At 43.7% G+C, this 18947-nt stretch overlaps 3 protein-coding genes and 1 long non-coding RNA gene across 6 annotated transcripts in view; 2 read left to right on the forward strand and 2 right to left on the reverse strand.

The window, feature by feature from the left end:
- The window catches only part of LOC106808272 (KIF1-binding protein homolog), a 12340-nt gene extending 11489 nt beyond the window's left edge, over positions 1 to 851 (reverse strand). Inside the window, exon 1 of the mRNA XM_014810912.1 lies at positions 811 to 851. The gene's annotated coding sequence lies outside the window, so the exon portion shown is untranslated. The remainder of the gene's footprint in view (positions 1 to 810) is intronic.
- The window catches only part of LOC106808274, a 22022-nt gene extending 14177 nt beyond the window's left edge, over positions 1 to 7845 (forward strand). Inside the window, exon 3 of the long non-coding RNA XR_001393761.1 lies at positions 7809 to 7845. This is a non-coding gene — a long non-coding RNA (uncharacterized LOC106808274). The remainder of the gene's footprint in view (positions 1 to 7808) is intronic.
- Positions 1451 to 6610, forward strand: LOC106808273 (protein Hook homolog 2-like). 3 transcript variants are annotated; one of them, XM_014810913.1, is made up of 10 exons: positions 1451 to 1541; positions 1731 to 1839; positions 2742 to 2997; positions 3353 to 3368; positions 3523 to 3636; positions 4027 to 4108; positions 4331 to 4458; positions 4849 to 4985; positions 5618 to 5674; positions 6376 to 6610. In XM_014810913.1, exons 3-10 carry the CDS (start codon positions 2812 to 2814, stop codon positions 6511 to 6513), a joined length of 858 nt encoding a protein of 285 aa, XP_014666399.1. In that variant the 5' UTR covers positions 1451 to 1541; positions 1731 to 1839; positions 2742 to 2811; the 3' UTR covers positions 6514 to 6610. The 3 variants fall into 3 exon arrangements, with proteins under 3 accessions (XP_014666399.1, XP_014666401.1, XP_014666400.1); XM_014810915.1 differs by lacking the exon at positions 6376 to 6610 and having other exon boundaries at positions 1731 to 1837; positions 5618 to 5804; XM_014810914.1 differs by lacking the exons at positions 5618 to 5674; positions 6376 to 6610 and having other exon boundaries at positions 1731 to 1837; positions 4849 to 5140.
- Positions 7846 to 7962: 117 nt separating the features above from the next.
- LOC106808265 (macrophage erythroblast attacher-like) overlaps positions 7963 to 18947 on the reverse strand; it is a 44465-nt gene continuing 33480 nt past the window's right edge. Inside the window, exons 2-7 of the mRNA XM_014810901.1 lie at positions 18339 to 18461; positions 18048 to 18124; positions 17629 to 17737; positions 16960 to 17093; positions 16276 to 16465; positions 7963 to 8494 (exon numbers count right to left, since the gene is read on the reverse strand). Of these exons, the coding sequence (XP_014666387.1) occupies positions 8393 to 8494; positions 16276 to 16465; positions 16960 to 17093; positions 17629 to 17737; positions 18048 to 18124; positions 18339 to 18461 (735 nt within the window). The 3' untranslated portion in view covers positions 7963 to 8392. The remainder of the gene's footprint in view (positions 8495 to 16275; positions 16466 to 16959; positions 17094 to 17628; positions 17738 to 18047; positions 18125 to 18338; positions 18462 to 18947) is intronic.

Genomic DNA, 18947 nt, shown 5'->3' on the forward strand with positions numbered 1-18947 from the left:
TCAAATCTTTATTCCGGCGCCCTGATAATATCATATATGTCTAGCGGTTAGAAAAGTGGCATGTACAATCCGGACTGCCCCAAGCTTGTCAAAATCCATCAGAATTGCTGTTTAGGCTAAGTACACCTTGTGATTAGTCTATTATGTTTCAGTGAGGGAATTTTTTTCCAAATAATGAAATTTTTGGTAAATAATGACTTTTTTGGGCGGGGACTAAAGCGGCATGCGGGCGGTGGACGGTAAACCGGATTTTTCATTCTCATGGCCTTAGCTATGATCCCTGTGAGTCTGGAGTTTATTGAAGGGCGATTAGCTGAATTAATTAGCGAATATGTACGCGCAGTATCGCTCATACTCTAGTCATAGGCTAAATGCCTAAATGAAAACGTAACGTCACAAATTCTATTTTTATCCACCAATCACAAGTCAGAGCAATTCCTCTGTTTAGACGCATGTCATATTACAGGAGTTACAGTATACCTCCAGCAGCTAGTAACGCTCATAGGGTCTATGTCCCCCAGGGTACTGCCGAAACGTACCCTGGGTACGGTCTTGTATACCGGAACGTACCCTGGTAAATGTTCTATTTGATAGTGATATGGTTAGGGTTAGGGAGTAGGCATAGGCGACTCCCTAGACTCGTTAGTGGAGTAGGCGAAGAACGGTCCGGCATATTCGATAGTACCAGGGTACGTTCCGTTAGTACACTGGGGGACATAGACCCTCTCAGCGCTAGTAACAGGGAAATATAATAATTAATATTACAAACACGGCTACGCAAAATTATTATGAAACTACAGCAATGTTTACCAGTTTTACAGGGGAGTGCAAGTGCACGGTTCGGTTCAGCTGTTTGTTGTTGACGTAACTAGTAGTAGTAGTACTAGTACTAGGCCCTATTTACTAGTAATAGTATTAGTAGTAACCTACTCTAGAACTCTCTCGCTCTTACTCTTACTACTTACTAGTACTAGTACTAGAGTACTAGTCTTAGTTAATTTCAAATTTGATGTTTTTTCTAGAATATGTTTAGTCTATCCATAGTCTTAGATGATTTAATATTTATCACGTTTTGATGTCAACACCAACAACTGGAGGCTGACATCTTGGGGTTAAAGGTCATTTTTGTCCTCCGCCGTTTCCGTAAACCGGTTTTCATCGTCATCATCACCGTCATCGCTGTTTTAAAAACCCTCGAACATACAAAAAAATTATTAAAAAACTACAAAACAAATAATAAAGGGAAATATCTTCTACACATACGAACTTTTTTGCTCTGACGACTTATTTTCTTTATAACTTTTAGAACTATTTTTTGAGTGAGAGTTTTGCGCAAGTTTTTTTCTGTGTTTTGGTTGTCTTGTCACTGCCCTCTAGCGGATCACTATATCTCCCTTGTGTAAAATTCTCTCAATATTTTTGGTTGTGCATTGCAGACATTGTCCGTACGGCTTACCGTTGTACTACTACTTGTAGACGAAACAACTAGTACTAATCAACTGGCAATAAACACTATAAACTGCGTACTTAAATACTAGTCAGTAGGTGCATTTAAGTACATTGAGGATACATAGTTGATACGCGAAAATTGATTAACTGTGAGCCGCGATTTTAAGCTGCATGTAGAAAATTATCCGCGGTAAAATTGCTTCCAAGACAGACAATATTGACTCGAGACGCATTATAAACAATATCGTATCATTAAACCGTGTAATTATTCAATATTTCAGACATCTGGTACGTGCCATTTGACAGCAGCCTTGCAACTTCACAAGTACTATTCTTCGAAGTGCAAATGCAAGAGACTACACTGAAGACAAATCAGTCCAAGGCCAGGGTGTGTTTGTTTGGGCGGGTTACGTATTTTTGATCCTGCGCGCTGGCGAGGTGGGTTAAGCCCGGCGCACATGCCGAACATTTTGCTCAAAAACATTATCGTAGTAATGTTCCATGAAATGTTCGGCAATGTGCGATGAAAAAAGTCGCCGAACATTTGTTCCGAACAATGTTTCTGAAGATCGGAAATGTTTGATATCTCGAACATTATTCGTCGAATGTTCGTCAATGTGCGCTGAATGTCGAACAATTCTAGGAACATTTGTAAATGCCTATCACGCCGATTGGCCACACGCCAATCACGCGACTCTTTACAACACAGCTACTAGACGGCGCCACGAGGTTGTTCGCTGCAAAATGTTCGGCAATGTGCGCTCAGCAATTGTTCACCCGCACATTGCCAGACAAAAACATTTGTTCGGACGAACATTTGTTCGGACGAACATTTGTTCGGGAAAATGTTCGGCAATGTGCGCCAGGCTTTACGAGGTAATCGTGGTTTGTCATAGACGAATCCATCCGATCAGAATCATTTGATCATCGATGTTCCCAAACAAATGCAAACTTACCTGTTGCTCATAACCACAATGATTAGTCGTGAGATTTTGCACTGCTATCCTAATAATAGTAATATGGCATTGTTCTAGCCACGACACTATATTCACATGCTATATATATTTATTATTGAAATTTGAAGATTATTCTTTAGTTTAACGTCCAAGGAATTGTACGGTGTACGGAATGGGTGTCAAGGTTGATCGCTGATAGATAAGTATTTGTATGTCTATATATTTTATATGTAATTTATATATAACCACCAGCCCTATTTTCGACGAGGAGAGAAGGAACTAAAAATTTATATATAAAATTATCTAAAATATAGTCTATGCTGTATTGCCTTTCAGATTTCATCTGCACTTTTTTCATCTGGGTGTAATAACAACAAGTAGAATAAAATACTTGCGCTAGCCTGCAATGGATTCAAGCGGGAGCAATGACAACCAATTCATTGCATCCGTAAATGTCGAAGATAAATCTAAAAGCATTAGTGGAGGCCCAGTAAATACTTCACTACCCAACCTTGTGTGCGAGCTAGCAAGCATGCATAAGGAACAATCACTGACATTGGAAAAGCAGCAGCATGTCATCGTTGATCTAAAGGTGTGGCATTTTAGATAGATTTTTTGTGAATAAACAGCTTATTTAAACCATTGGTTACAGCTTTGGTAAATGACCAGGGTTGAGATTTACCACCAATGACCTCTAAACCGAGAATGGTTATAGCCCACACTGTACAGATATCAGGAGGCTATCAATATTGATAGACTCCTGATAAAATACATATGATATCTGCAGGAGTCTATCAAGTTTTATTGGTAACATGAGTTTTATTAATTAGTTGAGATTCGTAAGAAAGTCGCTGTGCTCTGTGTACATAATTATTCTCACAATAATCGTACATTGCACTAGTAATCCTTCATCAAACCAGTAATGAATTTTGAACTTTTTTTTGCAGAAACACTTAGCAAAAAGTAAGTTGATGGTTGCTTTTAAATTTAATCCACCAATATTTAAAAAATTACAACTGGAGCATGCTTTAAAATGTAAATGAGTTTAATTTTAAATGAACACATATAGCAGTTATTGTAAGGTAATTGGATTATCCATTGAACATATCTGATACAGCCCAGCATGAAGTGAAGGTCTTGGATGGGGAACGGGAGCAAATCAGCAGGAAACACTCCTCATATGAGACAATGAAGTGCAAACTTGAATCAACATGCACATATCTGCTAACATGTAGGTCAATAAATTTTGGAATCATTCGGTGCCAGAAGTGGGAACAATTTTGGTCATTTAAAACAAAGTGGATTAACGTTCCTGACTGATTTCATGAATAAAGAATTAACAAATTTAAGTATTAACACTCACGTTATTAATCTATATGTTTAAATTCAATTTCATATAGCTCAATGTAGTCATTGCATCCTTGTTGGTTATGTTACATAGTATAAATTTACTATATTTGGTGCCTGTAAAATGTAAATGGACTCGAATGCATTTTTAGAGTATCTAGAGCTCTAAACCTGTGGCCTAACAGCCTACGTATAGCTTTCTTACCAATTGCCACTTCCATCCCTGTAAATTTTGCCCATGTTTATATATAGGCATCTATTTCCCATGATTTAGGTCTGAATGATGTTGTAAATGAGAACTTTGGTCTAGCCGGCCAGATTCGAGAAGTGAATGGAAAATTCTCATTCCAGGAGAGGTACGTACAAGAACATTATCAAGCCTGCCACGTAAATCAGCAAACACACGTGCTTTGTGATGGTTACACATGTATACTGACGGTTCCTTTATATATAACAGGGCTCTATGTACGTATATCTATGTGCTACCTGTAAGTAGAGAGCAGATGCTTTGTTAGTTCACTGGTATGCAATAAGGTTCATGCGAACTGGTACGAGTATAGTACGCGTTTATTATACAGATTGTGTGCGAACTACGGCACTATGATGAAGCAATATACGGAGAAAGTTGATGAAGGGGAGGCGACTCACTACACCTATCAGCGGCTGACACAGCAGCAATCACAGCTGACACAGTTACAGCAAGAAGGTACACATTTAAAAGTAGCAAGCTGCACCCGGAGCACACCTGCTACACGTAGTATGCTAAAACCGCATTCTTACGTCAGAAAACGCACGAGTGTACACGTTACAGTTACTCAGCGCTACCTTTATGGCACCACAGACATGTAAGAAAAATATAATCGAAGATGATGCAGATAGGAGATGTTGCGTGAAAAGATCAAACAATATAGTGAATATATAATGCAACACAAGTGCCATAGTAGCTATAACATTTGCAGTAACAATATAAAACTATCAGGAAATTTCCATGTTACCATCGGTTAGTTATATGCTGTTTACTCTTCTTTTTTGAGCTGTTTATGAATCATTGACAAACAACAAATAAATCTGAGATTATAATGTTATTGCTCTATAGAGGCGAGGCTGTTTGCAGAAGAGGATTATGCTCAGGTCATCAGTGGAAAGCTGGCAGGACAACTGGAACAAGAGACAAGCTCACTGCAGCAGCAAGTGAATCAGCAAGAGCAAGATATCAACACAAAGCAAGAGCAGGTTTCTCACGTTTTTCAACGCCGACGAATACGCTGTTTTACTTTAGGAATCCTGTACATTGTCACACGTCCTAACCATAACCTGAACCCCTTAGGCCAAAACAAAATATAGGTGTGGTTACCGTTTCCCGACCGACCCTATTTATTCCCAGCGACCCTAAACATTTTATTGTCAATTTTCAGTTTTGTCAGTTAAAGTAAAAAAATATATAAAAAAATGAAAAAAATATAAAAATGAATTGGACAGTTCCTGCTTCAAAAGGCACAACGCACATGGTTCGTAAATAAAATGTTTCAATAAAATAAAATGTTTTCCCTACCTACCTACCCTATTTTTTTCCGGCATGAAACGGTAACCACACATATATTTTGTTTTGGCCTTATCGTAACCCCACCATGTACGTATGAGTGGCCCTAAAGTAGACTTGACCGAAGAACGTTTGTCCTCCAATACGTGCTCGTGTCGAGCTGTTATTACACATTCTCCTAAACCATATGCTATGGTCTCGAGTACAATGTAGCCAAACTAAAGCATGATTGTAGATTCGGAGGTGCATTATGACACTTTAGTGTAGTAAGCAGTTCTCCGCATTTGTTACAATAATTTACTGTGAAAGCACTTTATGTATGCAGGTGGAAAAAGAAAAATCAAAACAATCGCAGCTGAATCAAGATATTCACGTTTTACATGTAAGTACAGTGTTATCATAAAATACGTCTAGCCTAGATTACATTTTCTTACAGTGTAATGGGAACGACTATAAGTGTGACAGTGTGAGAGAAAGGAAGGGAGAGAGAGAGAGAGAGAGAGAGAGATGAGAGAGAGCACCTCAGAGACGCACGAGGAGAGAGCCGATTGTGGGGGAGATGACCGAGGAGAGGAGACGCGGGTGGCAGTGAGTGTGAGAAGTGACGGCGGAGCCGCAGTGAGGAGTGAGAGAGTGCGAGGAGAGGAGAGAGAGAGGAACGAGAGATGGTTGACATGAGAGACGAGGAGAGATTCGGAGAGGAGACGAGAGAGAGGAGAGAGGAGAGAGAGAGAGAGGAGAGAGAGAGAGAGAGAGAGAGAGAACGTACATGCATGCGTGTGTGCATGTGAGAGGAGATCAAAAGGCAGAGGGAGGAACTGGAGCGGGAGAGAGAATGAGACATAGAGAGAAGTGAGAGAGAGGGAGAGAGGAAAGAGCAGGAGAGAGGAACTGGAGCGGGTGGGGGGAGCAAAGGAAGGAAGGGCGTTAGGGATGCATATACAGTTGCTTCCAATCATGTCACTCCCATAAATTGCAAGTAATTATTCCACCGATAACACTGCGAAAAACAAGCATTCTAACACGGTAAAAACCCACGTAAATGTCGTGTGCATAACAAAACATCGTTTTGCTTGGAATCAGAAGAGAAACGGTGCTCAGCTGCTAAGGATGAGAAGGCAACTGAGACAGTTGCAGGCCAGGAATAGACAGTGGAGCAAGGAAGCATCGGAGCTGGAACACACGGTTGAACAGCTGAGAAGAACCACGAGTTGTGTGTGAATAAAATGAGTTGTTTGTGTGTTTATATTTACACCACAAATTGTACCCGCTTTCATGACATTATAATTTCTATAGATAAAACGCGGTATTCAATGCAGTTATCATTCTTACATACTTTTATTTTGGCTTACTAAATCTTTACACAGCAGTATGCTAGTATGACAACAATTCTGATGCAATAAATTCCAAATACTTGTGCAGGAGAGCTTTAAGATCAACAAGAGTTGCAGAGCGTTTGGACTCATCTGAGGTCTATTGCTACGGTTATAAACGTAACATTTAAGTCGTGCGTAGTGAGACCCTTTGACCTGTGACCTCCAATTTCGCACTGGTGATGGGTTTCCTGCCCATCACACTATACACCGAATATTAAGAGCATAGGTCTGGCCGTTCAGATTTGTGCCGCAATTCTGCATTTCCTCCCTATACCTTAAGTTAAGGAGGGAATGTTCCCTTCTTTTACACCTCTTGACCTTTGACCTTTGACCCCCAGCTTCAACATCCCAACTCGTTTTCGGATTACCCCCCTACGTCCCGACTTTCGAATCCGTACGTCGAGCCATTTAGATTTGTGCCCAACTGTTGACGGACGCACGCACGCAAGCACGCTCATGCGAGAGAAGGAAGTTTGTGCTGATGCAGAAACTACCGCGCTGCGAGACTGTTTACGCGACATGCCCATGTTGATTAGCGATATGATAACGTAAAAGGGACCACTGTACTACTGGCAATAGCAATAAATGCCACAATTGGGTTTACATAAGGGTGACTACACTATGGTACCACTATGGTCATGGTCATGGTACACTATAGTGATGTTATGCAGCTTCAACTACATTTACCTACCAATTCCCAGGACTAGAATCAATACCGTGAACAGAATATACTAATGTTCAAGTTGGAGCTTGATTGTTGGTACAACGAATATGAATAAGAAATGATGGGTAAAACCAACAGACTTCCAACAGACATTCAGCCACGATACGAGCTGAGTAAAACTACTCTGATGGACACAAATGCATATGGATGCTTTAGCTAGATATTGTAGCTAAAGGCACACGACTCGGGCAATCGTAACAGAATAGTAATCGCAAACAAATTCCGTAGAAAAGCTTATGATCTTCACGTGGAAAACTAGTTCCATCTTAGCATACAGTGAAGGCCATTAACCACGGCTGCAATTAGCCATGCACACCTCTACACTTAGGCCCTGGAGTCTTGATGCTACAAACATGCATGTGCATGCACGGCAATCAATAACAGATGCACGTGAGTACATGTTAAACATATCTGAGGCAGGGGCGTGTACAAGGGGGGGGGGGGTCCAGGGGGTCCGGACCCCCCCTGCTCGCACAGAAAAAGCATCTAAGGGGGTCTAATTTCAAAATGTTTATGGGGGAAGGCCCCCCCTTCGCGTGCTCGCAAGTTTCGGTTACGGTTAGACCCCCCCCCCCTGGTACAAATCCTGTACACGCCCCTGTGAGGTGATACAATCTTTTCCCTGCAGCACACCATATGCTATGTATGCTAAGCATGCGGATAACCCATATATATATACATCGAGATACGTCCTCATGAATACAGTCTTGAAGAAAGTTGCAAGACAATTCTCACACCAACAGCCACAATAATAATATGAGGCATCCAGCCACTGTACACATGCGAGTGATAGAATATCCCAACTGACGACAAAGCATGTATGAAACTGGCCACGATGACACAAGATGTATGGCACTACCCACGGTGGCAGGCCATGCATGGAACTATAGGTACTATGTAGTACGTATAGCACTCAATCTTCATGCTTCTGTCGCACACACATTAGCAGGAGCTGGGCCCAGCACCTCGAGTCTAGTGACACACCACAGCACAGGTTATGCTACATCACAAACACCTTCTCCAGGTCAGAAGCCATAAACGCCTGCTTGGTGCGTGGACACGTGATCTTGCCTCCATTCTCCACGGCCATGCTCAACAATGCCTAGAAAGACAACATCACAGAAACTCACTGAGTCACGAGAGCAACGCGCATGCGAGTGTTATCGATTAACTTTCTTATTCAATCATCTTACTCAATCAGCGCTGCGTGAGAACTTTTTGAAATTTTGAAAACTCCCACATCACAGCATAACAAAATAGCTTCTAGATTAACAGCTGATATTAGTACCATAGCTCTGTAGTACTGATGTACACATGCATAGAAATACGAACTTACGTTTTCGCCGTATACATAGCCATTTGAAGCATCATCGGGATGGTTGTGTCGTTCAGAGGTTTTACCGGACAGATGACAGACCAGGCGTGACTGGGCAGCAGTGAGGCACGGCAGTTGTAGGCCAGGTCATTCAGGTATTGGCTACTACAACGGCCAAGTCGATCAATTGTGTCTTCATGATACCAATTGCTGTAGGACACATGGCTAAGGAAGTCGCAACGACTAGAAAGGTGTGCCGCACATGCTATATATTATAGTTAATCTATGATTATAGGAAAAACCACTTGCTCAGCTGTTAATCCAGACAAGAGTAAACGGCTATGCGTATGCCATCTGCTTTGTCCTAACATCGATTGTTTACATGATTAATCATTCACACGGAAAGAAGACTCACTCCTCAATGTACTCACTGATAGAAACCAGTTAATGCGTGGGTGACACTAGCTGTGATCTTCTGCCTCAAGTAGTATGAGTTTCCACATCACCAATGTGGCACATTTCACACGAATCTAGGGATGAAAACGTACCTGAAGCCCCCCGAAGCTTTCAAACATGGACATAGTTTCTCAGTTTTTTTTTACGCTCGGCCCTATTAAGATGCTGGCTTCTTTGAAAGTGGTCAGAATTTGCGCGCAGCCATGTTATAGAGTGGCAAAGATTTGTCGTTGATCTAAAGAGCCTGATAAGGATACGGCAGTCTTCAGTGGCAGACAGCGCAGCCTGTAGTGTCACCGTAAACGACGAGTTTAGTTGTTACAGCTCACACACACCTCACTGCGAAACTCCTTCACCAGCTGCTGCCACCTAGTGGGATCCAGGCAGTTCCTATAATATAATAATAGTTTCTACATCTCAGTCTTTCTGCGTTTTATATATTTTATACACAATATCTTAAACCTAGGCAGTCATAAAACAGTATTTGTTATACGTGTGCGTTTTTTAATCAACAACTGTATATGTTTAAATACAAAAATAAGATGCAGAAGTTACACAACAGTTAGAGTAAGAGATTTTATGATAGTGGAATATTGAATGTTTTCAATCCGTTTAATAACCTGGGGAAATGACGGCAATGTCGATACTTCGATCCAGTACCTGCTGTGTACTGCATGGTCCATAGTATATGAACCACGTTATTTCAATGATTTATAATCTAACAGTTCTTGAATAATTTCATCGATCTACTATAGTTTCGAGCATAAAAATAAAGTTTATTTCAAGCTAGATCCAAAATAAGATATAAAAGTAATTACACTGACAATTCGATCCATCTCTGCCGAAGTCTATTGCGAGAGATGCGACGAAATTGTCGTCAGTGTAAGTATTTAAAATTATTATTGGATCTAACCGAGCATAAACTTTATTTTTATATAATCTAATATTGTTTACGCCTGTATGGATACACCTCTGTACTCAGAGGAAAGCCAACAGGCGCATGGTTCGTTGAAGCATGACATAAACTGTTGACGCTTCTAGGTTTCACAAAGTATTTCCTTGCATGACTGAAATTGCAAAAATAATTTTACATTCGAGCCCTCTATGGATGATTTATGTGCCACACAGACACGCACAGGCGCCAAAGTCGCATGTAGAGTTGAATAAATATTAAGCCAGGCCTATGTGCTATAGTGGTAAACGCTATTTATGGCATATAATTTACTTTTATATATATATATATACTATTCAAAATTGCAGATGCACTATTATTAGCAAGGTGCCATATATCAAACAGCCAAGACTTGTTATAAAATATTAATTCTAATTTACTCAATATTAACAAATCCAGCATGCAGAAATATCACTGAATTTAACTCATGAATGAGAATTATCAGCTTGACAGCCTGTAACCGTAGATTTTTCCTGAATCAACTGCAATAAATTCCTGCTGTCTTAGGTTGAACTAGGGTTAGCTCTGAATGATGACACAAACATGAACTGATTATGTTAGAACTTATAAAACAATCTACCTCTGAACCTCAAAAAAATGTGTTAATTAGGTATTTCTTCATATTTTTTTCTGTTCCAAATAATCTCGTATGTAAATTGCAGACCTTTAAAATGTGCTACCAGTTGAAATACTAGTAAGTTTTTGAATCTGGTTGAATAGAAATATATGACTTACTTTTAGTTTTTAAACTTGATTTGTTGTGCATAGCACCATGACAGGCATCTGTCGTGTCATGATTTTGCAAGGGCGATTCCTGCGACTTCTTTGCACTAATGAAAAAGTCTAGTTTGTCAGATCCTATTGTAAAGAACAAAATCGAGTAAAATCACACTAGTAACCGCAATCTATGAGCAATAGTTCAGCAAGCAAATTCAGTGGCAACACTGCTTGAGCGTAACACCCTAATTAGATATAGCGCGGTTTTAAAGGCATGGTAAAAGAAAAACCACTATCGGAAAGTTTAGCTATGAAACGTATTGTTCATGCTCCTATATTCTCACACAAATCAAAAACATGCTACGACGCCTTGCCTACAACCGCCTGGCTACGTAACACTGCCCTGCTAGCGTACACTACCCGTTACCGTACACTGTCCTGTGCTACTACCTGTCCTGCTAACGTATACACACACTGGCCCTGCTACGTACACTGCCTGCTACAGTACACTACCTGCTACGTACAGCTGGCGCTGCCCCGTAGCACTGCCTGCACGTACACTGCCCTGGCTAGCGTACAACTGCCTGGCTGTACGTACCGGCCTGCTTACGTACATCTGGCCCTGGCTACGTACCACTGCCCTGCTACGTACCTGCCTGCTACGTACACTGCCTGCACGTACACTGCCTGCACGTACCTGCGCTGCTACGGTACACTGGGCTGCTACGTAACATGTCCCTGACTACGTACCCGGCCCTCTACGTAGCACTGCCCTAACTACGTACACTGCCCTGCTACGTACACTGCCCTGCTACGTACACCGCCCTGCTACGTACACTGCCCTGCTACGTACACCGCCCTGCTACGTACACTGCCCTGAACGTACACGAGGTCAGCGGCCAGAATAGCGCCCGTCCCGCCTGAGCTACGTACACTGCCCTGGCTACCGTAGCACTGGCCCTGCTAGCGTGAGCAGCGCGCACCTACCTACTACACTGCCCCTGGCTACGTACACTGCCGCTGCTAAGTCGTACACCGCCTGCTACGTACACGTGCGCCTGCTACATACACTGCCCTGCTACGTACACTGCCGCATGCTAGCGTAGCAGACGCCGCTACACGTACACTGCCCTGCTACGTACATGCGCGCTGCTAGTACATCGCGCCCTGCTACGTACCTGCCCTGCTACATACACTGCCGCTGCTACGTAACACTGCCCTGCTTAACGTACACCGCCGCTGCTACCGTCACTGCCTGCTACGTGCAGCCGCCTCCTACGTACACGGCGCCTGCTACGTACACGCCCTGCTACATACCTGTCCTGCTACATACACTGCGGCTGCTACGTACACTACCCTGCCTACGTACACTGGCCCTGGCTACGACCTGCTACATAGCACTACCCTGGGCTACATACAGACTGCCTGCTACGTACACCGCCCTGCTACGTACACTGCCCTGGCTACGTCAAACGCCCTGCTAACGTACACTGCCCTGGCTACGTACACTGGCCTGACGTACACTGCGCCTGGGCTACGTAGCACCGCCCTGACTACGTACACTTGCCTGCTAGCGTAACAGCCGCCGCTGTACGACACTGCCCCTGCTACGTACACCGCCCTGCTAGCGTACATTGCCCTGCTACGTACACGAGCCCTGCTACGTACACTGCCCTGCTAGCATACACTGCACCTGCTAGAACCGTACACTACCTGCTACGTACACTGCGCCTGCTACGTACACCGCCTGCTACGTACACGCGCCCTGGCTACGTACACCGGCCCCTGCTACGTACAGCTGCCGCTGCTACGTACACTGCGCCTGCTACGTACACCCGCCCTCTACGTCACACTGCGCCTGTTACGTACAGCTGCCCCTGCTACGTACAGCTGCCCTGCTACGTAGCACCCCCGCCTCGCTACGTAGCACTGCGGGAGCTGCATACGTAACACTGCCTGCTACGTACACCCGCCCCTGCCTTACGTACACCGCCCTACTACGTACACACGCGGACCTGCTACGTACACTGCCACTGCTACGCTACACCGCCCTGCATACTGTAACACCGCCACTGCCATACGTAACCGCCGCTGGCTACGTACACTGCCTGCTACGTACACTGACTCTACGTACACCGCCTACTACGTACAGCGCGCGCCTGCTACGTACACGCCCTGGCTACGTACACTGCCCTGTAACGTACCACCGGCCGCTGCTCACGTACACTGCCCATGCTAGCGTAGCACTGCCCTGCTACGTACACTACCCTGCTACATACACTGCCCTGGCTACAACTACACTGCCTGCGTACGTAGCACTGCCCTGCTACGTACACTGCGCTGCTACGTACACCTGCCTGTAACGTATACACTGCCGATGGCTACGTACACTGCCCTGCTACGTACACCGCCCTGATACGTAACACCGCCCTGCTACAATACACTGCCCTGCTACGTACAGCTGGCGCTTGCTAACGTACACTGCCCTGCTACGTACACTGCCTGCTACGTACACTGCCTGCTACGTAGCACCCGCCTGCTACGTACACCGCCCTGCACGTACTGCCACTGGCTACGTAGCACTGGCCCTGGGCTATGACGCCCTAGCTACGTACACTGAGCATGCTACGACGCGCCTGCACTGGTACGTACACTACCCTGCCTACGTACAACTACCCTGCTACATACACTGGGCCCTGGTACGAACCGCTGCTACATACGCTACCCTGGCTAGCGTAGCACATAACCACTGTCTACATACACTGCCTTGCTACGACGCCCTGCTACATACGTAGCCACTGGCTACGTAACTACCTGCTAAATACACTGCCTTGCTACGACCCCTGCCTACATAGCACTGGCCCTGCTACGTACACTGCCTGCTACGTTACACTACCCTGCTAGCGACGCCCGCTGCTACGTACAATGCCCTGGCTACGTACACTACCCTGGCGTTACGTACACTGCCCTGGCTCACGTACACTGCCTGCTACGTACACTTGCGCTGCTACGTACAGCTGCCCTGCTAGCGTTACACTGCCGCTGCTAGCGTACACTGCCCTGCTACGTACACCTCCTGCTATCGTCACTGCCCTGCTACCGAACACTGCCTGCTACGTAACACTGCCTGCTACGTAGCACTGCCCTTGCTAGTACACTGCGCTGCTCACGTACACTGGCCTGCTACGTAAACTACCCTGGCTTAGCAGACACTCGCCTGCTAGGACGCCTGCGTAAGCAGACACTGCCCTGCGTACGTACAACATGCCCTGCTACGTACACTGCCCTGCTACGTACACTGCCTTGCTACGACCCCTGCTATATACACTGCCCTGCTACGACCCCTGCCCTGCTACGTACACTACCCTGCTACGTACACTACCCTGCTACATACACTGCCCTGGTACGACCCCTGCTACATACGCTACCCTGCTACGTACACTACCCTGCTACATACACTGCCCTGCTACGACCCCTGCTACATACACTGCCCTGCTACGACCCCTGCTACATACACTGCCCTGCTACGACCCCTGCTACATACACTGCCCTGCTACGTACACTGCCCTGCTACGTACACTGCCCTGCTACGTACACTGCCCTGCTACGTACACTGCCCTGCTCTGTACACTACCCTGCTACGTACACTGTCCTGCTACATACACTGCCCTGCTATGTACACTGCCCTACTATATACACTGCCCTGCTACGACCCCTGCTACATACACTGCCCTGCTACGACCCCTGCTACGCACACTGCGTTGCGTTACCTCGATGCCGACGTGCCTTGCTAGCCTCAGCGCCGTATCGTAGTAGCCGCAGCGCAGAAAATACTCGACCAGCATGCGATCGACGCGCTTCTTACGCCAGAGCGCCGCCGCGGGGCCGTTCTTCACGTCGTGCTCCTTGAGGTGGTCGATGCGACGCTTACAGACGCGCGCGGCGTCCTGCTCGTCCCCGACACTCTCCGCCGCCTGTAACACACAGACGCGTGTGACAACGGTCACCCGACACATCCAACCTTGATTCACGCATGCCGGTTTACAGAGGAAACAACGCTCACATAAACGCACTCACGCATAGTCAGACTATCAGAGGTAAAAATTTTACTTTTAAACAAGCGAGTCCAACGGACTCCCTGCCATCAAAAAGAGGGTGTCCGCAGCAAAATGAGGGAGTCTGCATTCTGAAGCTCAAAACTAAAGATTAACAAAAAGGACATTTGTGGTGCATGTCTGCCAAATTTTCTTAGGAAATTTGCTGCATATGTCAAATCAGGGAGTCCGACAGTAAATCAGCAAGTATTTGACTCCGGACTTAATTTTGAACCCTGCATATAGTGGTTTACAAAAGGAACAACGCTCACATAATATACGTACTCATGCATAGTGGTTAACAAAAGAAACAACGCTCACATATACGTGCTCATGCATAGTGGTTTACAAAGAGAACAACGCTCACATATACGTACTCATGCATAGTGGTTTACAAAGGAAACAACGCTCACACAAACGTACGGTACTCATACAGAGAACAGGAACAGAAAGTATTTGTTATGAACATCACTACGGCATTACACATAATTGTTTTAATTAAAGCCTGGTTAATCCTGCCCTGAATTTATTTAATCATTACCAGCTGGAAAACACATCCAATATGTTTCGAAGCCATTAACACACAATTCCAAGATCATGCATACATTGGTAATATTACAGATATCGAAGAATATACATTCATACTATTTTGTGTCAATACATGCATTATCATATATGTATATTCCAGCACTACAACTAGATACTTCCTCAAATACACACGTATGCATTTCAATACCTTGCTGTGCAACACTTCTGCATAACTATATATACTTCCTCTAACCTATGTGTGTGACACATGAGGCGTATAAACAGATTACAGATTTCTCTAACACACATGCATCAAATGCCTCGCAGTGTATTAATATATATACATTTTAGAGCAGCTAGACCTATTGTCGAATGCGCGCGTATCCGGATACCTTGCGTTTCATCGCATTGAGCTTGTCGACGACATTGCCTAGGATTCTGCTCACATCGCCGACAGTTGGCTTTTCCAGTAGCTTCGTCTCAAGGTCGGAAAGCTCTGTCTGGACACGTGCCACCTCCCTGTCAATGTTCTTCTGGGCTGACCTGAATTTCTTATTCAGGACTTCATACGGCACCTGTAGTGAAAAAACAAACCTTATGAACTTGCCTAATCATTAAAGAAAGAAATTAAAAGTTAATCAAGCTAAACGAGTTTTGCACGCGTTTTTGAATCGCGCACAGGCCAAAGTTGTCTACATTGCGGCACTGTGTTGGTGTACAGCAATTTTTGAACATCCCTATTGCGAAAACTATTGGCTAGAGCTACCTGTCAATCACTCCCAGAGGAAAAGTCAATGAGCCATTGATCTCAAAGAACTTACGTTTTCGCCGTATACATAGCCATTTGGAAGCATCATCGGATGGTTGTGTTCGTTCAGAGGTTTACCGGACAGATGACAGACCAGGCGTGACTGGGAGCAGTGAGCAAACGGCAGCTTGCTAGCCAGGTCATTCAGGTATTGGCTACACACGGGACAGTCCGGATTCATTGTGTCTTCATGATAGCATTGCCTGTAGAACACGTGGCTAAGGAAGTCGCAACGACTAGAAAGGTGTGCCGCACATGCTATAATTATAGTTAATTATGATTAATTATCAGGAAAACCGCTCTCGCTGTTAACTCCAGACAAGAGTAAATGCTATGCGTATGCATCTTGCTTTGTCCTAACCATCGATGTTTACATGATTTATCATTACACGGGAAAGAAAACTCACTTCCTCAATGTATCACTATAACAACCAGTTATGCGTGGTGACACTAGCTGTTATCTCTGCTTCAAAGTAGTATGAGTTTACAATCTCCAATGTGCACATTTACACGAATCTAGGGATGAAAACGTCCCCTAACCCCCCGAGCTTTGTCAAACATGGACACAGTTTCTTAAGTTTTTTTTTACGCTCGCCTATTCATATCTGGCTTCTGTTGAAAGTGGTCAGAATTTGCGCCAGCCATTTATAGAGTGCAAAGATTTGTCGTCCCGATCCAAAGAGCCTGATAAGGATACGGAGTCTTCAGTGCAGACAGGCCAGCCTGTAGCGTCACCGTAAACACGGAGTAGTTGTTCAGCTGATACAGCTTGAAATTCTCACTGCGAAACTCCTTCACCAGCTGCTGCCACCTAGTGGGATCCAGCAGTTCCTATAATAATAGTTTCTACAGATCAGTCTTTCTAGCTTTATATATTTTATACACAATAGCAGTCCTTAAAACAGTATTTTGTTATATGTGCGTTTTTATACAACTGTATATGTTTTAAATACAAGAATTAAGATGCAGAAGTTACAACAACAGTTGAGTTAAGAGATTTTATGTTAGTGGAATATTGAATCTTTTCAATCTGTTTTAATACCTGGGGAATGACCGATTCGATCTTCGATCAGTACCTGCTGTGTACTATGTCCATACTCATAGTATATGAAACCACATTATTCAATGATTATAATCTAACAGTTGATTGAATAATTTCATCGGATCTCTATAGTTCACATAAAAATAAAGTTTATCTCAGCTAGATCTAAAATAAGATATAAATACTTACACTGACAAAATTTTCGTCCATCTCTCCGAAGTCTATTGGAGAGATGGACGAAAATTTCGTCAGTGTAAGTATTTACAACTTATTTTGGATCTAACCGAGATAAACTTTATTTTTATATAATCTAATATTGTTTACCCTGTATGGATACACCTCTGTATCAGGAGGGAAAGCCAACAGGCCCATGGTTCGTTGAACATGACATAACTGTTCACCTTCTAGGTTTACAAAGTATTTCCTTGCATGACTGAAATTGACAAAATAATTTTACATTCGACCTCTATGGATGATTTATGTGCCACACAGACACGCACGCGCCAAAGTGCATGTAGAGTTGAATAATATTACCAGCCTATGTGCTTATAGTGGTAAACCTATTTAGGCATATAATTTACTTTATATATATACTATTCAAATTGCAGAATGCACTATTATCACAAGGTGCCATATATCAAACACAAGACTTGTTTAAAATTTAATTTAATTTTACTCAATATTAACAAACCAGCATGCAGAAATATTCACCTGCTATTTAACTCATGAATGAGAATACTCACTTGACAGCCTGTAACCGTAGATTTTTCCTGATCAACTCAATAAATTCCTGCTGTCTTAGGTTGAACTCCAAGTTACTCTGAAATGATGACACAAGCATGAACTGATTATGTTAGGAGAACTAATAAAACAATCTACCTCTGAACCTCAAAAAAATGTGTAATTAGGTATTTCTTCATATTTTTTCTTGTTCAAATAATCTTGTATCTAAATTTGCAGACCTTTAAAATGTGCTACCATTGAAAAATACTAGTAAGTTTTTGATATGGTTGATAAGAAAATATATGACGTACTTTTAGCTTTCTTAACTTTGATTTGTTGTCATAGCACCATGACAGGCACTCTGTCGTGTCATGATTTGCAAGCGATTCCTCGACTTCTTTGGCAACTAAGAAAATGTCTAGGTTTGTCAGATCCTATTGTAAAGAAAAAATAGAGTAAAACACACTAGTAACCACAATCTATGAGCAATAGTTCAGCAACAAATTCAGTGCACCACTCTTGAGCCGTAAACACCCTAATTAGATATAGCGCGGTTTTTAAGGCATGGTAAATACACCCTATCAGAAAGTTTACTATGAAACGTGATTGTTCACTGCTTTATATTTAAAATTGCAAAAACATGCTACGACCCTTGCTACGTACACTGCCCTGCTACGACCCCTGCTACGTACACTGCCCTGCTACGTACACTACCCTGCTACGTACACTGCCCTGCTACGTACACTGCCCTGCTACGACCCCTGCTACGTACACTACCCTGCTACATACACTGCCCTGCTACGTACACTGCCCTGCTACGTACACTACCCTGCTACGTACACTACCCTGCTACGTACACTGCCCTGCTACGTACACTACCCTGCTACGTACACTACCCTGCTACGTACACTGCCCTGCTA

The sequence above is a fragment of the Priapulus caudatus genome, unplaced genomic scaffold, assembly GCF_000485595.1.
Source record: "Priapulus caudatus unplaced genomic scaffold, Priapulus_caudatus-5.0.1 Scaffold264, whole genome shotgun sequence".
NCBI classification, from domain to species: domain Eukaryota; kingdom Metazoa; phylum Priapulida; class Priapulimorpha; order Priapulimorphida; family Priapulidae; genus Priapulus; species Priapulus caudatus.

Excerpts from the sequence above, each read along its gene's own strand:
- LOC106808273 (XM_014810913.1), top strand. The coding sequence starts at position 2,812 with ATGGATTCAAGCGGGAGCAATGACAACCAATTCATTGCATCCGTAAAT. Across the intron at positions 4,986-5,617 it reads TCAACACAAAGCAAGAGCAG|GTGGAAAAAGAAAAATCAAA; the intron begins GTTTCTCACGTT and ends TTATGTATGCAG. Across the intron at positions 5,675-6,375 it reads AAGATATTCACGTTTTACAT|AAGAGAAACGGTGCTCAGCT; the intron begins GTAAGTACAGTG and ends GCTTGGAATCAG.